General features: G+C 39.0%; 1 protein-coding gene across 1 annotated transcript in view; it reads right to left on the bottom strand.

Moving 5' to 3' along the window:
- Positions 1-26,205, bottom strand: part of TMEM132D (transmembrane protein 132D) — a 270,775-nt gene that overhangs the window by 199,788 nt on the left and 44,782 nt on the right. Inside the window, exon 2 of the mRNA XM_010581742.1 lies at positions 6,695-7,583. Coding sequence (XP_010580044.1) covers positions 6,695-7,583 — 889 coding nt within the window. The remainder of the gene's footprint in view (positions 1-6,694; positions 7,584-26,205) is intronic.

Below are 26,205 nucleotides of genomic sequence, written 5' to 3'. Positions count from 1 at the left end.
AATGGCATCCTGGCCTGTATCAGAAATAGTGTGGCCGGCAGGAGCAGGGAGGTGGTTGTCCCCCTGTACTCGGCACTGGTGAGGCTGCACCTCGAGTACTGTGTTCAGTTTTGGGCCCCTCACTGCAAGAAAGACATTGAGTTGCTGGAGCGTGTCCAGAGAAGGGCAACCAAGTTGGTGAGGGCCCTGGAGCACAAGTATCATGAGGAGCGGCTGAGGGAGCTGGGGCTGTTTAGTTTAGAGAAGAGGACGCTGAGGGGAGACATTATCACTCTCTACAACTACCTGAAGGGGGGTTGTAGTGAGGTGGATGCTGGTCTTTTCTGTCAGGTGGCTGGAGATAGGATGAGAGGAAATGGCCTCAAGTTGCAGCAAGGGAGATTTAGGTTAGATATTAGGAAAAATTTCTTTACTGAGAGGGTTGTCACACATTGGAATAGGCTGCCCAGGGAAGTGGTTGAGTCACCATCCCTGGAGGGATTAAAAAAGGGAGTGGACGGGGGACTCCATAACATGGTTTAGTGGGCATGGATGATGGTTGGACTCAATGATCTTGAAGGTCTTTTCCAACCTAAAGGATTCTATGATTCTATGATCTGACCCTGGCACACTATGCCATACTGTGAATTTCTGGCAAAGTCCACATCACAGTGTGAAGAGATGGATGCAACAAAAATGTACATATCCCAATGTCCTGGTAAACTCTACTAGCCTGGAGTCCATTTCAGAATCAAGAAAAGAAAATGGTATTTTTCTACATTTGGCAGGGGGGGGGGGGGGGGGAGGGGGGTGAGGGTGGGGGGAGGATAATCAGATTTAGGAAACTAGAGGATCTACAATCATCAGTTGCTGTCGGAACTGCATTTACTTCTTTCAGGGTAATAACTGTATATAATTTAGCAGACATGATTCACAAAGTATAACTATAAATTGAATAAAAAAAAAAAAGCTACAACTTTTTTCACTCATGAATACATCCATGTCTGACATTAAGTACGTTAAGGCAATTCCATCTCTACCATTTCTTTGTTGATTCATTTTCAGAAATGGGAAAACAAACCTAAAAGGTTGCAAGCAGAAAGTATCAATACTGTCGACTTTTAAACACAAAGGAAGGTTACATTTATTAGGCTCAGCAGAAACATGCTAATAAAAAAGAACTATATCTACACTGTAGATTCAGAAAACTCATGTTCCTAAGTTTGGAAAACTATGGCATGCCTACATATGCTAATTGTAATGTATGTAACACAGCACAATGTTAATAACCAGCAGTAATTTGAGCTTGCAGCAAACAGGAATTGTAATTGCATAACACTAGAAGCTTTGAAGCATTAATTACTGAAAGCGTTTTGAAGGACTGACATGAAATAATACTTTATATGTTTTCCATTCTCAGCAAAAAACTTCAGATAAAGATTTCCTTTCAATTTTGGTTTCCAGTATACATATCTTGAAGTTTGGAGCAAACCAGTAAAACGAAATAGACTAGAACATTTTCCACAAACTTCAGGTTTGATGGGAAGGATAGAGAGTCTTCAGCCTTCTCTGGTCATCAGCTTGCAAAAAGATGACAAAACAGTCTCTGGGACTGCATAGGCTGTATGTCCAGGGCTGGTCAGTGTTAAGGGTCTTTGAGGTTTGCCTTTGATCACACAGGCACAGCTCTGGGCTCTACAGCAGCTCTTTTTGGGGTAAGATGTACGACACTATTTGTGCCTCTGCACACAACCCTCCCATGTGGCTAGTTACGAAGAATACAATGAATAATTAATTTGCATTCAAAAGGAGAGAAGATAATAGCATAAAGGCACAGGACATTCAATCACTTATTTTATAAAGGCATTTAATACTGCTTCACTGGGAAGATATAATTGCTTGTTGCTTGTATACAGCATGTCATCTTCAAATAATTGTTGATATTAGCAGTGATAAAATGGCTTCAGAGAGGTTAAGTGACTTGGCCAAGACCAAAGAGGAAGGAAGCGTGTGAATTAAGCCAAGAAATCAGTCCGTTTCTTAAGGCTCAGCGCTCCAGTCCAAGCTTACAACCTGGTGCTTACAGCAGTATTCCGTATTTATCCATCATTTCCATTTTATCTCCTTCCTTCCTTTCCTCTAACTCTCACACCCATACAGAGTCAAGACAAATATTTTTAATTTCTCCAGTTCATTAAAAAACAAAACCTAGACCTTGGCCCTTATGGTCCAACTCTTTCACAAAATTAAAAACAGTCCATCAGTTTCACGTTCACTACTCTAAATCTTCTACTATGCAGAAGAGCAGTATGAGGAAAAAAACCCAAACATACCTTTCCCTATATATTTTAGTATTTAGCAGTTTCTAGAAGGTTCCCCTTGGAGACAATTTCCTATTAGAAAAGGGATAGAGCTTACTCTAAACACAATTGTTTTGAAACAAAAAAATATTCAGTAATGATGAGTAATTTTTGACTTCTGGTTGTTTTGCATGTCCGTTTCTTTTTTTTGACCTGTATATCCTATATTTTCCATCTGTTCAAGCCATGATTTCCAGTCCACTGGAGCAAAAGCAATGGTAAAAGCATTTTGCCAGCAGCCCTTGGCCTCACTTTACAAATACAGTTCCAATTCTTGCTGCCACTCAAGGTAGAGCTTCTAAAAATAAGGGAGTGTTTCAAAATAAAAATTAATACAATTTTCTCATGGGGGTGGGGGTGGGGCTGTGCTTTCCTTTATCAGAGAGGAGATCAGAGTGAGAAGACACCAGACAGATGCAGCACACTCTGGCTGTATTGCTGTATTTACAATATAGGAGCAGAAACCATAAAGACCAATATCAGTTGCAGTGCACAACAGCCACCAGCACACCCCTTTTTGTCCCAAGGAGCAGTACTGCCATTGCAATCAGAGGACACGGCATGGAAGTAGTCACTATTCCCAGCACTGCCAGGTTAGAGAAAGGCAAAGGAGGCGGTGACAGATTAACTGACTCACTTGAAGTCTCCCTGGAAGTTTACAGATTATTGGGTACTAATCTGTGTCTGCAAAAAGAAATCTGATGTCTTCATTATATGACAACAGCTGGCAGTGCTAGCCATACTAGCCTCTTATTAGCCAGATGCAACAGACACCCGCAGAATTCATTTACGGTCTTCACAAACTAAGGATCTAACAAGGTTTTCCCTACACCCTCGGGATTCCCTTCTGAACCTTGGACCACCAAAGTTGAAAACAGCCAGGAGTTTGTTAAAGTTAAGTCCCAGTTCTGAAGCAGCCTGTTGAAAATCAGTCTGGTGAAACAAGGCATCTTGAAACACGTTACTTTATAGCCCTTAGAAGTAATCTGATCACATAGTGGGTTTTATTGTGCAATCCTGCGTTCTCCCCATTTAGTTTATATTGCATAACAGGCATAGGTTTTTTTCATTTAGAAATATAAAATCTGGCCATCAGTGAAAATCCATATGGTGTATAGGAAAAAGGGATCATTTGGAAAATACAGAGGGACCTTCTGTGTATCTGAGGCCAGAGGCTGCTCTTCCTCTCCCCTCTCCCCAAACTGCAGGTTTTTTCCTTAGACTCACCATTTCTGTCTGAGTGGACAAGGTCTGTTATGCTTTCCTAGGTATTTTGATCAATCATTTTATTGATTATTTACACAAATGGATCATTTCTACTCCTTTTTGCTCCATCTCAACTGACAGAATGGAGGACTTTTTACATGTCTCTTCATGCCCTCATATTCACATGTTCTAACAGGATGAAGTTTCTTTCATTCTACCCTGACCCAATGTCTGTACCTCTACAAAGCAAGAGAATTTAAAGTTTTAGGATTTAAAACTCGATTGGGTCACAGAAGAGGTCTCTGATGGCTTTTACACAACGCCAACTGGAGAGGTTGTTCTGAAATCAGAACAGGCAGCATACCACAAACACAGTCTTTTGTTTAGTTGACCATGTCAGAAGAGAACCTATATAGTGTAATCATAGAATGGTTTGGGTTGGAATGGACCTTTAAAGATCATTTAGTTATGGATAATGGATATACTAGACTGACATGTAAGATTTCCAATCCTGAAATAGGGCCTTATTTCAGTCAAAGGCTACTTCAATATCTGACCACTTAGAGGGACATTTACTCCTAAAGAGAGGGCCATGAAACAGGCATTAGTATGTTGTCTGACACTGGGATTGTAGGAGATCCCAATATAAAAAAAAAGAATTTAAGCCAAAGCATTTAATCAAGCTCAATTTTTTGTTCTTACCTGATAGTTGCTTTTTCCCTTACAGCAGAAGGTATGTATAAATTAACAACCACCGAAAACTGAATTAGCTATGTACATGTCATAGAGGGATGAATGCAGAACATGGATACTACAATTCTGACCAAGAAAACAACCAAACAGAAGCTTAGACATGCTGTAGCTAGATCAAAGACAGACAGGCAATGGTGCTCTAGAAGCACAGTAGAACAGATATTATAACTACTCTGATATTGCAGCAGATTATAGTCTGAAAGCCTGCTACTGTTAGAAAAGCAGGTCAAGAGAAATCAAAACTCATGAAAGTGACATGAGTTAACAGCAAGCTGTTACAGAAGCTTGTATTTAAAAGGTAACAGCAAACTGATGTTTTTGAAGAAGAAAATGCCACATTTTTCATTTTGAACCGACATTTGCTATCTATTTTTAGCTTTTTTTCCCTGTTTTATGATACCTTAGATCTCAAAATAAAAAGCTAAAATTCAAACACACAGTTTCCTTTTTGTTCCAGAAAATTAATTTTAGAAGCATTCATTTAGAAATTCAGGTGTTCAGTTTTCATCCTAATTTAAACAAAGTAAGATTTTGAAAATTTTATAAACCTACATAATTATCATGGTTATAACTAGCTCTACTTTTAACTGATCACAGCTCACAAATATAGAAGTCGTCAGATTTCTTAGACCCTGCATTTACAGAGTAAAAACAATGAACAGTTTTTACCTTAATTTGCTCTTAGATAGAAAAGTTTTTTAATGTTTATATTTAAACCAATTTTCGTATGTAGTAGAATTTTCCATACATGTCCAAAATAATATCCCTTTAAAGTCATTAGTATAGAGAAAAATAGAAAGGCATCCCTGAATGCTCTACTATGAGGAACTCAGATTGTCCATCTTGAAATTAGTCACTCGGGAAACAACTCAGAAAATTAAAACCTGATATGGTAAGGGAAGTAGATATCCTACTGGTGTTTGTATTCTACCAGATGAAGAGGAAATAACTGTCCTTGATTCAGCAGCTAAGTGCTGTGGTTATTCAGTTTATATATCACACAATTGCAAAGAAGTATGACGTGATTTTGTGGCAAACCACTTCCCCCAGAAATCCCACACAAATCTCCCTGGGGGAGGTGGGGAAATAATGAGAATGACCAGTTTGAGCCCTTACTACTTAGGTCAATGGAGTTAAACCTGACTTACTCCAGTATGAGGTATACATCCAAGTTCAACAATGCTGCATTTACAGCTTTATGCCATTTTAATAATTGAACCCTGAACCATATCCAGGTGACTTTAGCCAGAGATTTTCAGAGTTTGAGATGTATAGGTACCAGAGAAAGGAGAATGTATTTTGTATCAAGTCAGAGTGAAGGCACCAAGCATCTCTAGTGCTCAGCACAGCTGTTGGCTCTGGTGCATCTGTGACATTTGGAAGAGCGGGGGAGTTCATTGCTCCCTCTTATGATGCACCTCCTTTTTGGAAGGTATGTTTTGTGAGCTTCAGCACCAATGGTCATTTCTGGGACAAACACCCAAGACGAGTCAGTCAACGTCCAAATCCAGAACATGACACTTACCTCCAGTTCTAAAAGAGCTGACACGAGTAATTGGTAAGGGATAAAAGAATGAAATTAGCTCTACACACACCAATCTTCCATGTGTCAGCTGCACAACCCTAGTTTATAGTGCTGGAACACAGACTGGCAAACTTGAAAAGACAACTGGACAGTCTCACTTGCATGCAATGCACATCTGCTCTCAGTTTGTCACAGTACAGCCTGATAGTCTTTGTTGTTCTTTCTTGTATTATATTGGAGGTTATAGTGAGCTTCCCACTGTAATACCCCAGTGCTTGGAAAGCAGCAAAATAAACCAATGCGGCATTTGATGTTACGTTCAAAAAACAACCACTACCATCCTCAGGTATTTTTCATCTTCAGAAATGGTTTTGGTATATCCATAATACTTAGGAACCTCAAACATCCTATAAAACAGAACCAGGCTTACAACAAGTTGGGGAGAGATATTTAAGCATATAAATCCTACTTAGATGCCTAATTCTTGCTCACTTCCTATAAATACCTTTGTGGATTTGAGCTTTACTAATCTTAACACGAGTTCAATAAGAGATTAGGAGGACTGCAAACTCCAGCTCAGGAGACTTTAAATGTTATCTCCTATTAGCACATAGATAGGTCCCAGCTCTACTATTTCAAGTTTTATAAGAAGTACTCAAAGGACAACCTCAAGAAAAGGCCTTTCTCACTCAAAGAGATCACATCTCAGACAATTCATACAATATTAGACTGAACAACAGGAGAAACATCACATCAATCAACTGTGATACAATTTCTGTAGAGCAGCAATTTATACATGAGAAACTGACTTCCCATACCAAGAGTAGAGGAACAAAAAATAAGGTACCAAAGAAACACAAAACAGCCTTACCTCAGCGTGAACTGATCTTCTGTTGAATTTTTAGCAACAGATACAAGGAAAGTCAAAATGTCACCTTGTTTAACAGTCTTTGGTGCATACTGGATGGCAATATTATTATCCAATCTCATTTCATTTAAAGAAGGGCCAGCATGTGTCTGGTAAAGGAAAACACTTCCAATCCTCTGCAAGGGAGGTCCTGACTCATCAATGTCATTGCGCCCTGGTCGGATCCCATTACTTTTCCTTACATCCTCCTTGGTGCATTCCCCTTTCTCGTCTCCTGGTTGTATGGCATAGTAAAGCTCCACAGGGCTCCCTTCAGACTGATCCATTGGTTTCTTACGGCCAGCAACAACCGTGGGGGGGTTAAACCAGCTTGGCAGGAGCTCCAGCTCTGCCACACACAACCCCAGATCCCCTTTCAGCCTGCAGCTGCCTCTGACTTCCCGAGTCTCTCGAAAGGCAAACACCCGCAGGCAGGGCAGCCGTTCCGTGGTGCTGTAGTCATCCCAGTCCCTGCCCACAATGTAGAACAGGACCTGGACTTTGGGCTTGCTCGGGTAAATTTTGTCGCTCATTATGAAGGCCTTAAGTTTCCAATTAAAGGAGAACTTGTTAGTAGATGCAAATGGATTTGAAGACAACATTAAGTCCTGGGGCACTACTTGTTCAATGGAAAAAGGTCCATAGCTGGCATTTAACACAGGTGGCCTCTTGGATTTGTAGATCAGAAAGGATTCCACTCGGGACTGCAAGCTAGAATTCCTCATAATATCCTGGTTGGCTTCCTTAAGAAAGAAGGAAACATCTGCATTGTGGATACGATAGGTCACAGGCAAGTAAGTTGGCAGTAAAGAAAATCTCTGTATACTCTCCAGGATCCCTCGACTCTCAGTCACTGTTGAAAGGAAAGGAGAGTTTAAAGATCAGATCTTCAAGTCATACTGTGATATAACCTTGCTGACTTTACTGAGGGGACTGACAGTGCTGTAGCTGGTATTAGTGGCAATAGCAAGCATCATCAATCTATGCAGAAGTAGCTTAAGTAGCTGATGATTTATCTAGTTAGCTTGGAAAACAATAGGTTATGATATGTTCTACATGGCAGCTAGATTAAAAGAAGTAGCTTGTGTAGGTTTACCCATGCCAAAGGTCACACCTTCACTTGCAATATACATTTATTATTGGAGAGCAAAATTACCCAGTTAGCATCTGCAACATAAGATCGCTGCACAGGCACATTTAAAAAGGAATTTGATCACTAAAACAAGCTGCACTTGTACAGGAAACCAATGCAATGATTTTTACATCAAATGCTGCACATGGACCACTTAGAGTTCACGTCGACTTTCTTTTCAGCACTCTCAAGCAATACGTGGACTTTAAGTGGTTTCCTGCACAAGGCTGCATTTCACTTTAGGAATAGTTAGCACAATAACCATTTACACAAAAGCTCCCTTACAGCACTCTGGTACTAGAGGATTTCAAAAAGACCTTTATTTGCATCCAATTTATTGTTCCTTCTATTTCCCTTCATCTATGAAAAGAGGTTTTTCTTCTGTAAATAACTATCAGGATTCACGCCACTGTTGTTGCTTAACCCTACACTGTTCCTTAATACAGCTGCATTATCTGTACACTGTACATCACTGCACATTGAAAGAACATTTTCAATGACACTGAGCCTCTCTTACTGCAAGATATCTGTTTTAACTGTGCCATTGAGCAATTACCTGAGGCAGGCTATCATATTAAAGAATAAGTTCTCCATCTTTCTAGGAACTGTCAGTCCCAAAGAGCAAAGACATACACTGTTATAAAACACAGATGCAAATACAACATGTCGTTTCCTCTTTGAACATCTGACCTTCATGCTTATGTCTTCACATCCTAATTGTGAAATAAATTGTGGTTTTTTCCATAGCAAATTCAAATCCTTACCCTTAGTCAAAAAACTGACAAAGGTTTACCACAGATGGCATTCAAAGACAACCCAGTTTCCCAAGCTCTAGTCCACAAATGCTTTATTATACCTTATTTTTTGTTTGGCATCTGACCTAAATGTTTATTTGCTTGTCAAGTACTGTGGTGGCCTAAACTGATGTCAGTTACTGCTAGTCACCATTTATATACTGCAATTCATTGCAAATCCTAGAAAAGGCTTGTTATCTTCAAATCCTATGGGAAAGCATTGTTAGCTCCTAAAAACCTCTGATTTCAGACTGTAAGAGTTCACCAAAACCAATATGGAAAATGTCTCTCAGAGCAACAATCATCTTATCCACCTATGGACTGTATAATTTGCAGGAGCAGAAGCCAGTCTGATGCTACCTATAGCCAGCATGTCAATCAAGGCACCTCCATAGCAAAGCAGTTAAGGCAGAAGATCTCGCTGTGCCATAGACTTTGTCCAATCTCAGACAAGTTGCTTTTCCTGTGCTGCTGTTCCTTGTCCAACAAATAAGGGTATTACTATTTATTTCCCCTCACCCTTTGTCTGTGTGGTCTGCAAATGCAACAGACTTATTTTACTATTCATATGAGAACATCACCTACAATAACAAGGTTGTGATCTCAGTTAAGGTCTCCAGGCACTAACGTCATGCAAAATAATAAACTGGAAAACTGGAGCAAAGAAATTTCTATATGGAAAAGCAAAACCAGCTGTCCATTAAAAAAAAAAAAACCAAAGCCACACACACACAAAAAAACCCCCCTTATCACCAAAAAAAAACCCCAAAATACAAACAAACCATAGATAAGGGTTGGCATCATTCATCTGTAAGAGAGAAGGAACAAATCTCAGAATTGAAGAGGCCAGGAAGAAAGGACTGCAGAGTAGAGTTTAATAGTTTTGAAAATCTTTCTCTTCAGCTTGAAAACCTGAAATTCCTCTCTCAATAAACAACTAAAATAAAACCTTACTTTCAAAAGTTTAATTAATGTCAACTCTTAAACCCCACCTGGAATTAGAACTAAATTCCATCTAAAGAATTGGGAAAATGGCCTCAGCACACACTATCATATGAGACTGTAAATCGCAACAGCAATAAAAGGCTGAAGTCCCGTGATCCCTAGAGGTGGAAAATTCAGTTTCGATCTTGTTTGAATTTAAAGAAAGTCACACCCAAGGCTTTTCTGCTTGTTTTTAATCAAGAGTAAACTGCAGAGATCCTTTGCATGCAAATCCACCCTTTATTTTAGCCTTTGTCTTTTCAGCATTCAGTTCCCACTCTCTCTCCAGATATTCACTGAGAGTAGATGAAGTTTTTAAAGACCTTTTTCTAGATAATCCCCCAACAAAGATTTCTAACAACTCTAAATGGCTTTGCTAGTACTTAGGAGTTGCAGGGATGCATCTCTCCTATCCAGCCCTAAGGCGAAATCTGTTCTGCTGTTGTACTCCTCAGATCACCAAGCCCATAACAGCATTTCTCCATCTAATGTCCCATTTATAAATTCCCCACTCATTTTGTACTCCTCCCAACAGCTTGGCAAAGCACCATTAAACACAGTGAGGCATCAAGGAGGCAACTTAGAGAGAGAGGCAAAAAACTCAGGGTATTCAATTTTTTATTTCCCTTATTTTGATTACACTCCCTCCCTTGCATTCCACAGGGAGAAGTACATTATTTTTATATTAAAACTAACAGTGTTTCGCCTCATAATTTTTAATCATTTATTTTAGTGCTTAATTATCTAAGGGATTAAACATATTCCCTCTGTATTCCCCATCTCCACAGGACAATGTTCCTCAGAGTTTGTAAATCAATGACTCTTCAGAATAGGAGAGCAACACAAATTAAAAAAAACAGAAGGTGAACTGCCTATTAAAAAAAGGAAACAATCTCACCAGATAGAGCAAGGTCCATTGGTTTTTAAATTTTTGGGCAATGGCAAACTGGCTTGCTCACTGTTGCACTTCCCCTACCATCAAGCTGTGGACGTGCACCAAATATGAATTGGCTTATGCTGGAAGCTGACAGCAGCTTTCCAAACAGCCAAAGGCCAAAAATTCAAACAATTTTACACTTTTATCTGGGGAGAGTTATAATCAGCACAAACAGAAAAAAAATCTCAAAACCTACACTGAGCTCTGCAGTACCATCTGGATTTTGACCGTGAAAGTTTATTAGGGATTCTGAAGGATAGGAAATTAAAAACAAAAACAACTATCAGCATCCTTAATTGCAACCATGACTATTTTTGTAAAAATTATGCGTGTTTTTACAAAGGCACAATTGCAGAAGATTACAGATTTGTGTGTTATTGGGTGAGACCCAGCGTAAAAGTGGAGTTTTAAAGATTTAAGTCATATCATTTACCCTAAATATGGCATCAGACCTCTACCATCATAATCAAAATTCCACAGGAATCACCCACCTGAGTAAATAAGACAAGAATCACACAGTGAATCTCTCAGTTTAAATATGTCAAACAAAATAAAGGATGGGTAACTGAAGTGCTGTTAAGGAAACAACATCAAGACAAAAAATAGTTAAATTTAGGAACTGCAGTTTATCTTTACTGTACCACTATATCTGAAGGCTTGTCTACATGGGGAACTTGGCAGCAGAATAACCAAGAGCAAGAGTGCAGTACATTAACTAGCCTTACTTGTTCTCTGTGTGGATGTATGGCACAGGGGATGTCATACTTTGCGTCAATAGAAAAAGCAATAGTACCAGATTACAACAAACTTCTAGGAGTTTAATCTATCCATGTAGGGATAGATTCCTATGATCCACAGAGATCCAGGCAACTTTCAATTTATTAGTTGTGGCAAGCTGTAAGATCAGTTTCTCTTAAGCTGAGTCATTGCAGAGGAAAAAAGAGATTCTTCCAGAGGACCACAGCAAGCAATGACTCACAGCACTACTGAATCTTGAGGGGCTGACTCTCAACTGGAGTAAACCGCTTCACTGCAAGGTCTGGTGAAGACAATCTGCTGCAACTGCAGAGTGGTGGTACAGCATTCTGGATTAAGGAGATGATCCCCAACAGTTTGAAGCAAACCAATAAAATCTAAATTTGATGCTGTGCTTATGCCAGGAGCTATTATTTCTCAATCCCTTACAACTATGTCTGTATTTGACCTCTCATGCTGTGAATGGTTTGCTGAGGATTTCAATCAGTGGCCACCTGGGAAGAGATGCTGTAGTAGGGTGGTTTTCTTTCCTCTCTCTTTCGTAAATCTTCCCCTGACTGACACTGTTTAAAAAAAGCCTGTCATTGATGGAAGAAGCAAATTCTTTGCAGGTCAGCGAATTTGAAAAAAATCCCAGAAAAAGGCAGCATATTCAGCCTCCTCCCGCACAGCCAAAGCTTATGCATGTGATATATCCCTGAACATGACATTGTAAACATGCTGCATTTACCTTCCAAAAGGTCATACTGCTTTCTTCATTAGGCTACTAATTTTGTACTGCAGTCTGGCTAAAAATCTTAAATCTTTATTTCTTTAACATCATGTAACAGCAGCTCTCAGTCAATGACAAAAACACTACTCATAGCTCAGTTTTACTGTAAAGTTATTGACCATGGCTTCAGAAAATTGAAGAAATCTGCCAGACCACTAACTTCATTCTGTATTGCCAGATCCTTAGGACTTCATTGCCCTAACAGTTACTTTATTTTTAAAACTATTCAATCTATTATCATCCAGCATTCATGAGAAATAAACCACTCTTCCAATCAACTAGATAATGCTAATATTTAAATTAAAAAAAAAAAAAATCACCTTTTTCTTGTAGATTGAAGGGAACAACTTCTTAGGACAATTGCCTTACCACCTGCAAGTGCAAACTGGTAATGCAATAGATGAAGTTTGTTGCTGTATCTTGAGGATTGAGATAAGTGGTTCTTTTCAGTTTGGCCAGAAAATTTATGGTTTTAGTTAGTTTCAGCTGTTCTCCTTGAATCTTCTGAACATTTTTGCTCTCCTAGGTTTGTTATGCATTGGAATGTTTTTTAGCCAAAAATCTCTTAAAAAAAAAAAAAATCTGCTAGTGTGATCTATTTCTAGATATGGAAACTAATGTCACAAGGATGTCTGCTCCAAATAAACTTCATGCTCACTTTTGGAAAATTAAGACATTTCAGTCTTAACTTAATTAAGTGGCTGAATCCACTAATGCTCAAAAGTGAGGCAGGTTAAAGCTAAGCTATAAACATTGTGAATACCATCCCAAGGTGTATCTCAGTCAGTTCTTAACAGAGGGATGATCTACTCTGCCAGTATATGCCACTTTCTATGGACAGAGTCAATTAAGACTGTCACATGAATATCTGAGTAGGATCATTTCCATCTTATAGGATTTGTTGGTTGCTTGTCATATTCCTTCCCCAGGTTCAAGCATCCTTCTGTGCAGCCCTTACACATGAATAGACAAAACTGGAGCTTTCCGAGGATGACTTAACTGTGTTCCCTCTTTTGCCAGTCTTGTGGCAGCTTCAATTTGCTTAAAACAATTAGCACCGCATTTTCAAGCTTTTGATTAAGTGCTATGCTTTATTGAGAACAGCTTTATGACACAGTGACAAACTGATGGGAGGTTTTGACCTCAGACAGAAAGAAAGGCAATACAAGCTTTGCGGCAGTTGCTCATTTTGCTTGTTTAAAAGCAATAAAGTTGTTCATTGATTACGCTTTGCAGTGGTGCTCAACAGAAGTCCAGAGAGAGGGAGCACTGTAGATACAGAACAGCAGAGCGCAATAGGTTGTAAAGAACATCAATAGCTCAGATGCATTGGAGGGCAACAAATGAAACCCATAGGAAGAAACACACTGCACCACAGGATCAAAAACCTGCAAACCCACCCAGGACCTTACCGCAGATGGCTTTCTTTGAAACAATTTTCACATAGCCACACAGCTAATCTGTGCAGTAACACACAGACAGTAAAGTATTTTAATAAACACATGACTCTATCCCACAGATATCCACATTGAAAATTGTATGCTGTAGTCATTCCCTGACAAGAAATTAAACCAAAAGCTGCAAGATTAATTTTCTGTTAGGTTATATTATGTTATATGTGTTCAAAAGTGAACCGCTTGGTATCCAGTTGGACATGCTAGCTTTCTTCCCTAGTTAGCATCTCATTTTAGCATTGATTCTGGGAATTTAATTATATTATTAAATCTTTATTACTTCTGCGACCAGAAGCCTTAACTGAAATCAGACTTCATCACAAGGAACAGTATTTGCCTGAAAAAATCTACAGTTCAAGTTAATAGGCAAGGTTTTAAGAACTGGAAATTGACGCCAAAATAGTGATGGGATTTACCAAAAGCCATAAAGCCAGCATACATTCAGGGCTAGAAACCAGTCATAAATCACTAATTCCTCTCCGTAGCCAGTATTCAACATGAACATTTCAAAAAGATTTTCAACAGCTGCTTCCTGATAAAACCTGGAAATGTAAGGGGGGGTTGAGGACTAAGTCAGCCAGATTTTCCTGTAGTCTTCCACTACTTTATCATATCAGCCAAAAAAAGAAAACTCTTGTTCAACAGCTCTGCCACGAACAGATAACAGAGGAAGCTGAGCCATTGCATCTCTAGCACAGAGGTACAGCATGACAGTGAGCTCCTGCCTACACTTCACAGGAACAGTGCAACAGGTAAGTTTTCCTATCCTGGATGTGAACTATTTCTTACAACAAAGTATTTCCTTATGACGTTATTGCACGTAAAAACGTTCGGTGATCGCATTGTTCTCTACGCAGCTGTATAACACATAAGGCTGAAATAACAATTGATGCATTACTATCACTAGCCACACTGGAGCACGGATTTGCCATCATTCTTCGCCTACTTCCTTGGAAGAGGAGTATCAGAGTCCCATCTTCCATACCAGTACAGAAATAAAAGAATCCAGCCTATCTGGCAGCAGGAACCCTAATCTTTCCTTCTAGTGTTGTCACACCATTAGAGAACAGTTTCCAAAAAAATTCTCACGCTTTCGGTACCACCACCATCGTTCTAAAGGGCAAGTATCAACTGAACAGCTATGAGGCTAAATCAATGTGTCACAAATAGGAAAACAAAAATAGAACCCTGGAACCCAAGAGTCATGCATTTATCTGTAGCAAATGAAAGAGAAAAAAGGCTTCAAAGCCAAAAGTCACCAATTTCTTTTTAAGCCCTTTCCTTATTAGCATTTCAGACTGCTCTGCCTTCTTCAGTTTATAACATTCCCTGTAACCGTTTCATCCTTGGGAAATTATCATCCTTCTCTGATAACAATGCTGTTCCCAACCTGCCAACATCCCCCCTTTTCCCCAAGTTATTACAACTCTTGTTCCAGTTCTTCATGTCTGTGCAGAGCTTGTTACAAAGCAAGGGAAAGATTACTGGAACATCAACGCCACAGACTATGTAGAAGAGTTTCTTTGTAAAAAGGTGACTCCTCATTTCTTGTAAGAGAATTTTAAAGAAGTTGGAGTATTGTTAGAGAGTGCAGCACATATTAAGTGACAGTCACAAAGTAGATGCTGAATAAAGCAAATTAAACTATGCACAGATGCAGACAAATCATTTATACCATCATTTCTAAGAGGAATACATACTTGCAAACCATTCTTTTTATGAAACTATCAAGCATTGCTACCGCAGTCAGAAACAGAAAGAATTTTTAATTGCCGAGTCCTGCAAGGAAGAAAGTACTCTGACACAATGTGCTTAAACTTCATGAGAATATTCCTGTGAAAGACAAGTCGGTTAATGCTTTGCTGAAACAGAAGCTGGACTCCTTTTCAAGAGGCAATGTTACAGCCTGCCCATCAAAGCATGTCTTGACCACTTTTGTTTCTGTGTTATCAATCCTGCTAGATTGCTCCTCTTGAGCAACCTTGTAGTCCATCTTGCAATTTCTCTATTAACTCCACAAAGAAGATTCCATGACCTGAGTGGGAAAGGAAGAAAACCTCCTAATGAAATACAATATGAAATTCACCCCAGAAGGGTCTCCAAATTCAATACTGAATCAGAAAACAAGAAATAAACCTGCAGAGCGATCCTCAATTAAGAAATCTACTCCATCTTTAGTGATGTACCATTTGGCCCACATCAAAGAACTGTCACTCAAAGGCTTCAAGGACTCTGGCTCAAGCTTCTGATTTTATCTAAAGGGGGGCAAGTGAATCTGGATGATAGACTTTGTAACTACTATCACTGTATCCCAGAGCAAGTACACACTGTCAAGTGTGTGACTGGACCGTTCAACTGCTGTGACCATGACAGTGTTATTTATGCTCGAGGCGGTCCAGAGGAGGGCCATGAAGACAATCAGAGGTCTGGAGCACCTCCTCTATGAGGACAGGCTGAGAGAGTCAACATTGTTTATCCTGCAGAAGAGAAGGTTCTGAGGAAACTTTATAGCAGCCTTCCAGTACCTAAAGGGGACCTACAGGAAATACGGGGAGGGACCCTTTAACAGGGAGTGTAGCGGTAGGACAAGGGGTGATGGTTTTAAACTGAAAGAGGGTAGATTTAGATTAGCTGTAAGGAAGAAGTTCTTCACTGTGAGCGTGGTGAGGCACTGGAGCAGGTTGCCCAGAGAAGTTGTGGATGCCCCATCCCTGGCAGTGTTCAAGGCCAGGTTGGATGGGGCTTTGAGCAACCTGGTCTGGTGGAAGGTGTCCCTGCCCAGGGCAGGGGGGTTGGAACTAGATGATCTTTAAGGTCCCTTCCAACCCAAACTATTCTGTGATTCTATGTTGTCAATGGGATGTCACTAGACCACAGTGACTTATGTGGTCTCTCCACACAATCTCTTTCACACAGCAACTCCAAGTTTGATTTTACAGAAAAATTTAGAAGTCAAAAACATTCAGAAAATGGTCTTCTAGAAAGAAAGCTCTTGCTCCACCAAAGCAACTGACACCACAGAAACAATCCTCAGTCTTAACATGAGCCACTATATGATGCTTCAAAGGCAGGGCAATAAAATAAAACCAAAATGAATCTACCAGTGTCACAAGCCTGCCTGTCAGGAACTCCTTGTGGACTGCCATAAATGATAAGTCTGAAAGATGAATCATGACATCAAAGGATTTTCATGCCTCCATGTCTGGAGCAAGAGCCGGCATCTGATCTTGGCATGCATAACCTTATATGCATGACTCCAAGGATCATTAAAGCTCATATACTCATCCAGCACTTTTCATACTTTAACTCTGTTATTTGACTTGATGGGTTTGTAAGTACTCATCCTTGATACACATCCACAGATGCAGATTGTACCCCCAGTTGCTGTATCAATCCAGGAATTCCAGTTGCCTTAATGGGCCTGATTATCAGTCAGATAAGGTCTTTCTGACAACAGCACTATAGTCTGATGACACAATATTTTCTTTGAATATCCCATTTTACTGAAGTTTGAAGAAACTTTTGTAAATTAATCATTGATGTCAGGACAGACTAAACCTCATCATTCATTAGGAGAGAGATGAACAATCCTGAAGTTATTTTATTATTCACATTGACAGACTGATAAAGAAATCATTTAAATAAAAGGGCCGCAGAGGAACACATATGCCTTTATATTACCAAGTGATACAAAAATGATCAGAGAAAGATCATATAACAAAGGCAAGTTCCCACCTGAAAAGGCAGCAAAGTAATAATTCCAGAGAAACGTATTAAGATAAAAGGATATGGCACTGTTTCACACAAGATCTGATGTCAGCCTGAACATGAAAGGGCAAAGCAGTGATGGGCACCACAAAGTTTACAGTAAGAAAAAAAAGGAAAAAAAAAAAACCAACCCAAACCAAACCCACAGTCATGTTAACTACTGGTGCATAGGGAAAGAGTGGGTAGGAAATTTTCTGACACTCCAGATGCAAAACATCAATAATCACACAGAGGGCTGTCCCCAATCCATCAACTGCATGTGATGCAAGGAGTAAAAGATACTAGACACGGTAAGATGCATCACTCCCTTAAGCATGTCATTGCTTACAGCAGTGAGCTTACATCACTAAACTCACTGGGCCATCTGGACACACACCATCTCTTGGCCTTTTTTTGCCATTTTGATGCATTTATTTAATGAAACATAAAAAGATAGAATCTCTCTTTAATGAAAATAGTACTAGGCTAGGTGCTATCCGCTTATGGCACTCTAATGGTGAAAGAACTAAGAGAAAAGGGCTTCAGTGTTTAACGTACTGAAAGATTTCTCAAGCTTTCAATGGCAATAGTTTGTGTCTCCCTTTCTGCCCCACCTCACCTCCTATGCCTCTACTTGCAAAGGAAGAAAGAATCAATGAAGATTTAAAAATTTAAAAACAAAACAAACACACATCTTAACCCCCCAAAACCCCACAAACTTAGAAAGCTGGAATTCTTGCCAGGAGTATCTTGACTTAAATACTATTTCTAGTGTGCTTATGTTTAGGAACCAGTAAAAGTGAAGTAAGGCTGGGTAGTGAGGGATTGCAGAGTGCCAGGAGTCCAACATCAGTTGTCAAATTCCTCATGACAGAGGCAGAAATACAGGACCACACACGCAACAGCCTTATACCGCTTAAACAGATTCTATTCAGACAATCAGTAGTCAATCAGATTCTGCCTCAAATGTCTGCAAAATTCCCCCATCATTTTCTGCAAGGATACCAGGGACTGTGTGGTGACTGCAGTTCTGCTACCAGGCCATTATTGACAGGAGGAAAAAAATTGTAAGCATTAAATTAACACATGATTCAGCAAAAGTAATAGGCCAGTTTCTGCTGCTGGCCTTTTATGAGACAAGCCATATCTATATACCCTAATCCAATTCCAGTGGAATGTGAAATGCAGCACAAAAGTGTTTGTGGCTGCTGGCTGATCATTCTCCCCCTCCAGAGTATGTTTTTTCAAAATTAATTTTAAATTTGTTAATCCATATTGTGTCTCTACATCTTGCTGTAGGCTCTGTACCCAACACTGAATTTGTACAACCAACAATTACAATATTGATCTTCTATTGCTACATTCACTAACAAGATAAAAGGGTTTTTTTGGGGTGGGGTTTTTTTGTTAAGTCTTTTCAAAACAACACCAGAATACTGGTACATGCAGTAGATTTCGAGGAATGTCAACAAAACTAGCAATATATCACTAAATACATACCCATTTTACATTCATTCAAGAAAATGCAACTTAAAAATATTTGAGTGTTTTCTCAGAAGGAAGTGAAGATATTAATGGGTATTTGTACCTGAAAAGTCTAGAAATTGGAGGGCACCATAGAATATATATATGTACATACACACATGTACACACATGTACACACACAAGCACAGATACAAGAAAGAATCTGACTTCGGTGGCATGGAACACAGCCAGAGCTAATTAACACTGCTTCTTGGGTATTTCTATTCTTCACTGTGGTCTCCGATATAGACACACTATGAACATGGGAATGTAGTGTCCTGAATCTATAGGGGTCCTCCTGCTTAGAAGATTTAGGTAACAAAGGTTTAATTCCTGTCCCGAAAAGCTGGTCTAAAACAACGTGTACAGTTCAAATCTGTCAGCAATGACTAATATATCTCACCAACTTTCCCCAAATACAAAGGCTATACTCATTAATGCAGATGAGTAAGAACTTTTCTCGACATGTTCTTATTAGCTTCTGAATCACAAAGTCTTCATCCTTCTCATGAAGTTTTCTCTTTGTTACAAGGCGTATCTGTAACCCTGACACATTCCCAACCCTTTTTATCTTCTTGTCAACTAAGTAGGAAGCTAAGGTCTCTCAGAAAAAGAATTTGTCTGAAAAAAAGGCACACAAACATCAGAATAACTAACCAGGCAGTTTTTCAGGAGTCTTATTCTGACCATTGAATGACATCAAACTTCTAGCAGGCCTGCAGCATGCTTACAGATGCTATCTCTAATAGCATCAGGCATGGTATCTTGTCTCCATATATGCCAGAGTGGAAAAATGAGTATGTGCTTTTTTCCAAAGAAAGTTTTGCAGAGCTAACTAAAGCAGTTGTGTGTGCAGCTGGCTATACCTCAGCTGCTTTATCATCCCCAGGAGCATCCATGATAATCCACTCCCAGATCATGACTGAGCAGAAGAGATGATCCAGTCTAAAGCTTTCTGCTAAATGGCTCCTCTCTTCTCATTCCTCTTTTGCTTCCTCACAGTTGCAAAATGACGCTCTCCCCACTAGCCAAATTGGGTGGTCATCTCTTCTTTCAGGTGAGATGACTCAGCTCATCTAGATTGGCAGAAATAATCTACTTTTTCCTGGCTCATTTTCTGGTGAATAAGCAGATTGTATTGGCTTAGTAAGAGGCTGGCTGAGGCGCCAAGGGCGTGCACAGGAGGGCAGAGTTACACGCCAGAGCCCCGCTGTTGGAGAGTGGGACCAATTCCTTCTGGTGGTAGCAGGCTGCTGGATCTTTCCAGATTGTCTAGCAGCTCCTGGAGTCATCACCATGCAGAAACCTGCATCAGTTCCAAGCTCTTGGCCCATCACAAATATGAAGCTTGTTTCCTGCCCTTGCCTTAGCCCAGGCACAGTGAAGTCAACTACACTGTTGGAATAATAGGTTAGCATGGCAAATCCCCAAATCTTTTTGAGAGACTACTTCTCTGATTTTCCAGTGCAAGAGTCACACAACAGATTATGATTCTTTGGAGAGTGCTGATTTATTTACTTAGGAGTTAATTTTTCAACTCTATATAAACCTTAAAGACACAAGTAGAATTTCACTGCAAGTCACTAACCAGGCCAAGTACTTTTAAATATTCAATAATGCATCATGTGCATCTTTTCAGACTTAAAGTACCTTTGAAAGTCTGACTTACTCTTATCCAGGGCTGTGAATTTTCATTATTTTTCAAAAACAAAGCCAGTTTGCAATTTGACAGTTTATTTTGTAATGAAATATTTTACTGCTTTAGAAACGTATTTTACAGACACATAGCACATTACTGTATCTTTAAAATTCTTTCTGTTCTTCTTCTGGAAGTAAACCAGTATGCTATTCTCTCAACTTCCTCAAAAGAGTAATAATCAAAAGAGTTAAGAGGATTGAAATTATCATTTTATAGCCCCATAATATTCTTTTTCCCTATCCAGGCAAACTTCAAATGGCATGAACTCCTGAACTTACCTGGTATTCATTCAACTAAATCTAGGGAAAGTTCTTTTCTCATGCAAATCTCCAAAGTCTTATTCAGAAACTGATTTCACCTTTTCAAATTATACTCTTTCTCCTCCTTCTCATACCGATTTAAAAGTGGTTTCTAGATAAGGTGATACTGATAGAGATACTACAGTGTTTGACACTCCATAAACACCTAAAAATAGAAAGATAAGCTAGAACTCTTTTTTTTTTTTTCTGCCTGATGAAGTCTCCAATGTTTTCTTTGGGAGTTTGTTCTGTCAATTTTGAGCCAGTTTCACATCTCTTCACAGATTCTAAAGGTCATATTAAAATCTGCCTCAGCTAAATACCTTGTTTTCTTGAAGCCTGACTAGAAATTGGAATGTTATACCTGGGTGTCACAGTCAGAATCCTCCAAGGAGGATGCCATGGCACGCGGAGCTGAGAACTCTGGCTATTTAATTGCAGGAAAGTTCCTCCTGGAGAATGTGGAGGATGTTTGAAATTCAGCAGCAATAAAGACTGCAGGGGAGCTGCACAAGAAGCGCCGACAGCTCAAGATTATTTTCCCCTACCCTGCAATTATCTTGGATACTTAAAAAATCCCTGCTACTTGGACATGAATAGTTTTGCATTCTAGCCCCACCGAGAAGCTTTGAACAAGAGATTTCAGAAGCACTGGTGAAAAACATACAATAGAAAACTCAGAAACAATAATCCTACATTTGAAACAAATTACAGAGATACTTTCTGCCAAGCAGGTCTTCACACTTATAAAGAGCACAAATTGAAGTCCCTGTCATAGCAAGCTCTTAGAGGCTTGTTCTCTGAGCATTCAAAACAATCATCCTCATGAGTGTCTCAGTGCATATTTGCACATGTGAATCCATATGCACATTTGAAATAGTTTAATTCAATTTTAGTGTCTACATTTGTGTGTAGTTAAGAGCAAATCCTACTGCAAGCAAACATATTAAGTTGTATATATTAAGTCTGTACCAAATGGATTCTACAATTGTATAATTGACTGATGCTTCACATCACTGCTAGTAAATAACGGATTAAAAGATGAATTTCTCTAATTGAATGTCTACAGAATAAAGAGCAGTATCTACGAGGTAGAGCAAAACAGATGGTAGGATTTGTCTGCAAGCAGAAAACCAGCAGAAAGGCATTACCCGATTTAAGTTGCATTTAGAACATGCACTGGCCACTGCATTTTATTCAGTAGGGCTAATTTATAGAACTGATGTCACAGTTTGGAATATTCTACTCTAAATCTGCGTAACTGATTTTTCAGCTGCCCAGCTAAACTAATAAAAACCCAAAAACAATTCTCTCAGATCAATCCAAACTGAAATTCCTTTTTTCACCCAATCACAACAAATGGGAAGGAAAAAAAAAATCTAATAAAACCTTAAGAAAGGATTATGTTACACTTCAAAGTTAAAAAGGAAAAAAATTAAAGCCTCCAACCTTTCTTCTCAAACTCCAGCTTAGGTTTTGAATATTACTTTCACGGGAAAGCTATTCTGTGTCTCCATTTTAACCCACAGCCTTTCTACTAAACTGTCATGTAAAAGAGGTACTGGAATTTTTTTTAATCTAGTACATTCATAATAAAGGCAGGTCATTTAAAGCTTGATATTCATAGGGAAGCATTCTTGAACATGCTAGCTACCTCTCACTGTCCTATTTGGATAATGATCAAATCGCTGGATAAATGGAATAAATAGTTGAGCAAATATTTCTATGCCGTGTTACCATGATCCACAAATCACTACCAACTGTTGTATTGTTACATAACAAAGATAAGGATTAAAGCTGTATTTGGAAGAAAACAAATGTATAATTAAGACTGAACAGAAAAGTACTGATTACTTAATCTAATTTATGTTACTATTTCTTGTTTCACAAATTAAACTAAGCTCTTTACATATCTATGCATGCAGTCTACAATTACTTAAGACCCCTTTCGTGGTCCCTGAAAAATGGTTTGAGTTGCTCAAACAAATCACAGAATGTACAGACGTTTTACTGCCTGGCACTTTAGGAAATATCCAGGAATAAATCAACCAAGACAAACCACTGAAAGTGAAGAAAAGCAAAAGTATCAAAATGACATATTAAAAGCGTTCTCCCAAATTACATATGGTTCACAGAGGCGCCACATATAAAATTTAAGACTTGAGGGCTTTAAATTGTATAAATAGCAAGTAGCATTACTGATACCCTAGTCACTGAAAGTGAATAACTTTGCATATCTTAAGTAATTTTGATACCTCACTCTTCCACCTGAAGAAGAAAGACAAATCAGATTCATTGGTAATATCTTGGGAGGAGATACTTGTAATAGGTGGAGAATCGCATATACTGTACAGAAATAGGAGAAATGTTTCCAATGAAAAGTTCATCAGATAAAGTGCACATAGCACCCCATGAGAATTAGCAGTGCAAGCAGATTGTGTTCCAAATAAGTTATATAGCTGGTCCTTTCAGGTTGATATGTCTCTGCTGCGTGTGCATGCAGTTCCTTCCTCAGCACAAAAGAACAAAATTCCATCTAGTTGTTACTGCAATACAACCTAAAAAGTAAATACTTTATACCTGGAGCATCTCTGTGGTTTTATTAGCATTTTTCTGCATGTTGCTTCCCTAAATCACCTAAAACCCACTGTTATGTTGTATTGTGACCACATCAGAACCACAGGCTAATTCTGAAAAACAGCTGGACACTGTGCAAGGAAACACACTGTACTTACCATGACCTTCTCTCTCAGGTTAACTAAAGATTACAGATTGGTTTATCTGCACAGTACCTGTGGGGTTTTTTTGGGAGGGGGCTGTTGTTTTCTTTGTTGTTGTTGCTTTTTTGTTTATTAAAGTACTCATCTCCTGCCATGATGTTTCAGATTGTTTACATTTAAGAGGATGCACAACCATATTGCACACTTAATTTCAGCTCTACTTATTGAAAAGAGGACTCTTCTTGTTTCCTCAACAGAGCACAATGTGATCTCTGCTTAGGAACCTGCGTAATTCTATAGGCTGAATAACTGAAGGCAGCAATATATCACCTTTTCTCATAGATACAAAAATAGTCAACTCCCACCCTTGTTCTTGCAGAAACATCCCTTAGGGCTTATGCCCTCTGGTTTCTTTCAGTCTTTTTAAAGGTCATGGTCTGACATTTCAGCAGTGTTAGAAGTCATTGTCTTCCTTTCTATATGTGCGTCCCTGCTTAAGCGTTATTCCCTTCTAGTCGCAAGGCCCAGGGCAACAAATTACTTCTTTGTAAGAAGACTAGGTCTGGTAAGTGCACTTGGAGACTGATTAAAAATAAGACAAGGCAGCTCAGCTGAAATAATGCTAGGTGGAAAGGGGTTATGCATAAAACCAACAATCCACGGGAAATGTGAACTTAAAATAGAAGATGCACATTTTTCCTCCCACTTAGGTTGAAAAACAAAACAAAAGATGAAGCCAGTCTCATTCACAGATCAGAGTAGATCAGGTCTTTTCTATAACGGCAAGTGGTATATTACCAGTTATTACTAATATTTCAATTTAAATAGTTAGAAATCTCCCTCCATTAAACCATGACAAAAAAAAAAAACAACAAACAACAAAAAAAACCAAAACAACAACTTACTTTCTTCATAAACAGGATTTGCAGATTTACATAACACACTGTCCTTTCAAAGCTGTTGTAACTGGTAAGCGAGGTCACTAGAAACCATGAGCTGCTCTTTAAATGAAAAGGGGGACTAAGACGAGGAACTCTGTATTTAATTAGAACCCACACCAGGGGATGGTTTGGTTAATTGCATGACTTAGCAAAACCCCAAGGCTGCCCTGGGTTAAATTAGTTTTTGAGAGACTTCTATAAGCTTTTATGCTCTTACAGTACTCAGAATACCATGTGCTCCAGTAATGCCTTTCCTGACATCACCACCTGCCCAGAGTTATTCATTGGAAAATCTCCTATGAGAAAATTCTTTGGAAGTGTCTACCTCCTCACTGAAACACTTAAATAATACTAAGTGGCCACAGCAACCAGAAAGTCACGGAGTCACCTTAACAAATTCTTCAGAAAGAATTTTAGCAGTCCTGCAAGGGAATAGTTAGAGTTGTGGGGCGTTTATTGCTTTTTATTTTTTGATTGAAGGAAAAATTGCAGAAAGGTTGTTCTCTGAAAATTTCTGCAGCTGTAATTAGGGAGTGTATCAAATATGTTGCCAATTAGCTTAATTGGTGTGCAGGCTGATTGAGACCTGAGTAGGAAAGGTTTCTCATTACTTAAGGGGGGGGGGCAGGAAGAAGAAGTAAAGACCAAAAATTCTCATAAGCTTGCTATGCAGAAGAGGACCAGAGGAAATATTTGATTACTGCTCTTGATGAAGTAACAGTTCTCCAAGTATTTGAAGAGAATAAGCTCCCTGAAGAATGGTTTCAGCTGTTCCTCACTAAATCCCTCACTAAGTGCTAGAATAATGATGACTTTCAGCTGGCTCTGCTATGATTTCATCAGAAAACAAGTCAGAAAAGGAAAAAATTGTGGTCCGTTTGGTATTAAGCTAAAGCTCTGATATGAATTTTAAAGATATTCAGCTCCCTCGGGACGGATATAAGAGCTGCAATCTTAGGCACTGTGTACCTTCTAGTACCAGCAGTAGATGGCTCAGATATTGGACCACAGGAGTTCTAATACTGCCCAATGCCTATTAATTATGGAGTGACAGACAATTAAAAGGCTACAGTAAAGTAGTGGAGAAGTATTTATGTTGCCTTTGAAATTAATTTCATAAGGTTCACCAATAAGGCAAATATCAGATACATTCTTTTCTTTAGTGAGCACTGTAGATTTACTGAGCATCATCTCCTGGAGCGTGTATGTACATATACACATATATACCAAAACCAATCCCATCATAAATGTGCTAAGTAATACACAGAATTAAATCACTATCCAAGCTGTAATTTTGCACAGACGAAATCCAAACCTGTTGCTATTATTCTGTCTTATCTACATGAACAGCAGTCTGCTTTTTGTTAGTATAGAGTGTTAAAAGTAAAGCAAAGTACAACTTCTTTAATTACATAGCTTTTGAAGGTACGTGTCCTGCCTCTGACTTTAGAGACAAGAGATTTCAGCACCATTCAGCGCCATGCAGCTTGGCTGTGGTTAAATTTATTCCAAGGAAGCCAAGAGTGAATCCACTAACTCAGTAAGGCTTAGTTGGCATAAGGGAAGATCAAAATCAGACAAGCAGAACGTTAGAGCTGACAGTGCTCCATGATCATACTCAGAGTCTGTTTCTCCACATCTTAAATTATTTTTATAATTTATGTTCTGATTTAAGTGCAGCTCCATACAATGGAATTTTTCTAGGATTGCCTACAT

Source organism: Haliaeetus leucocephalus, unplaced genomic scaffold (genome assembly GCF_000737465.1).
Source record: "Haliaeetus leucocephalus isolate CR32 unplaced genomic scaffold, Haliaeetus_leucocephalus-4.0 Scaffold802, whole genome shotgun sequence".
NCBI classification, from domain to species: Eukaryota; Metazoa; Chordata; class Aves; order Accipitriformes; family Accipitridae; genus Haliaeetus; species Haliaeetus leucocephalus.
This window is presented reverse-complemented; position numbering and strand designations above follow the sequence as displayed.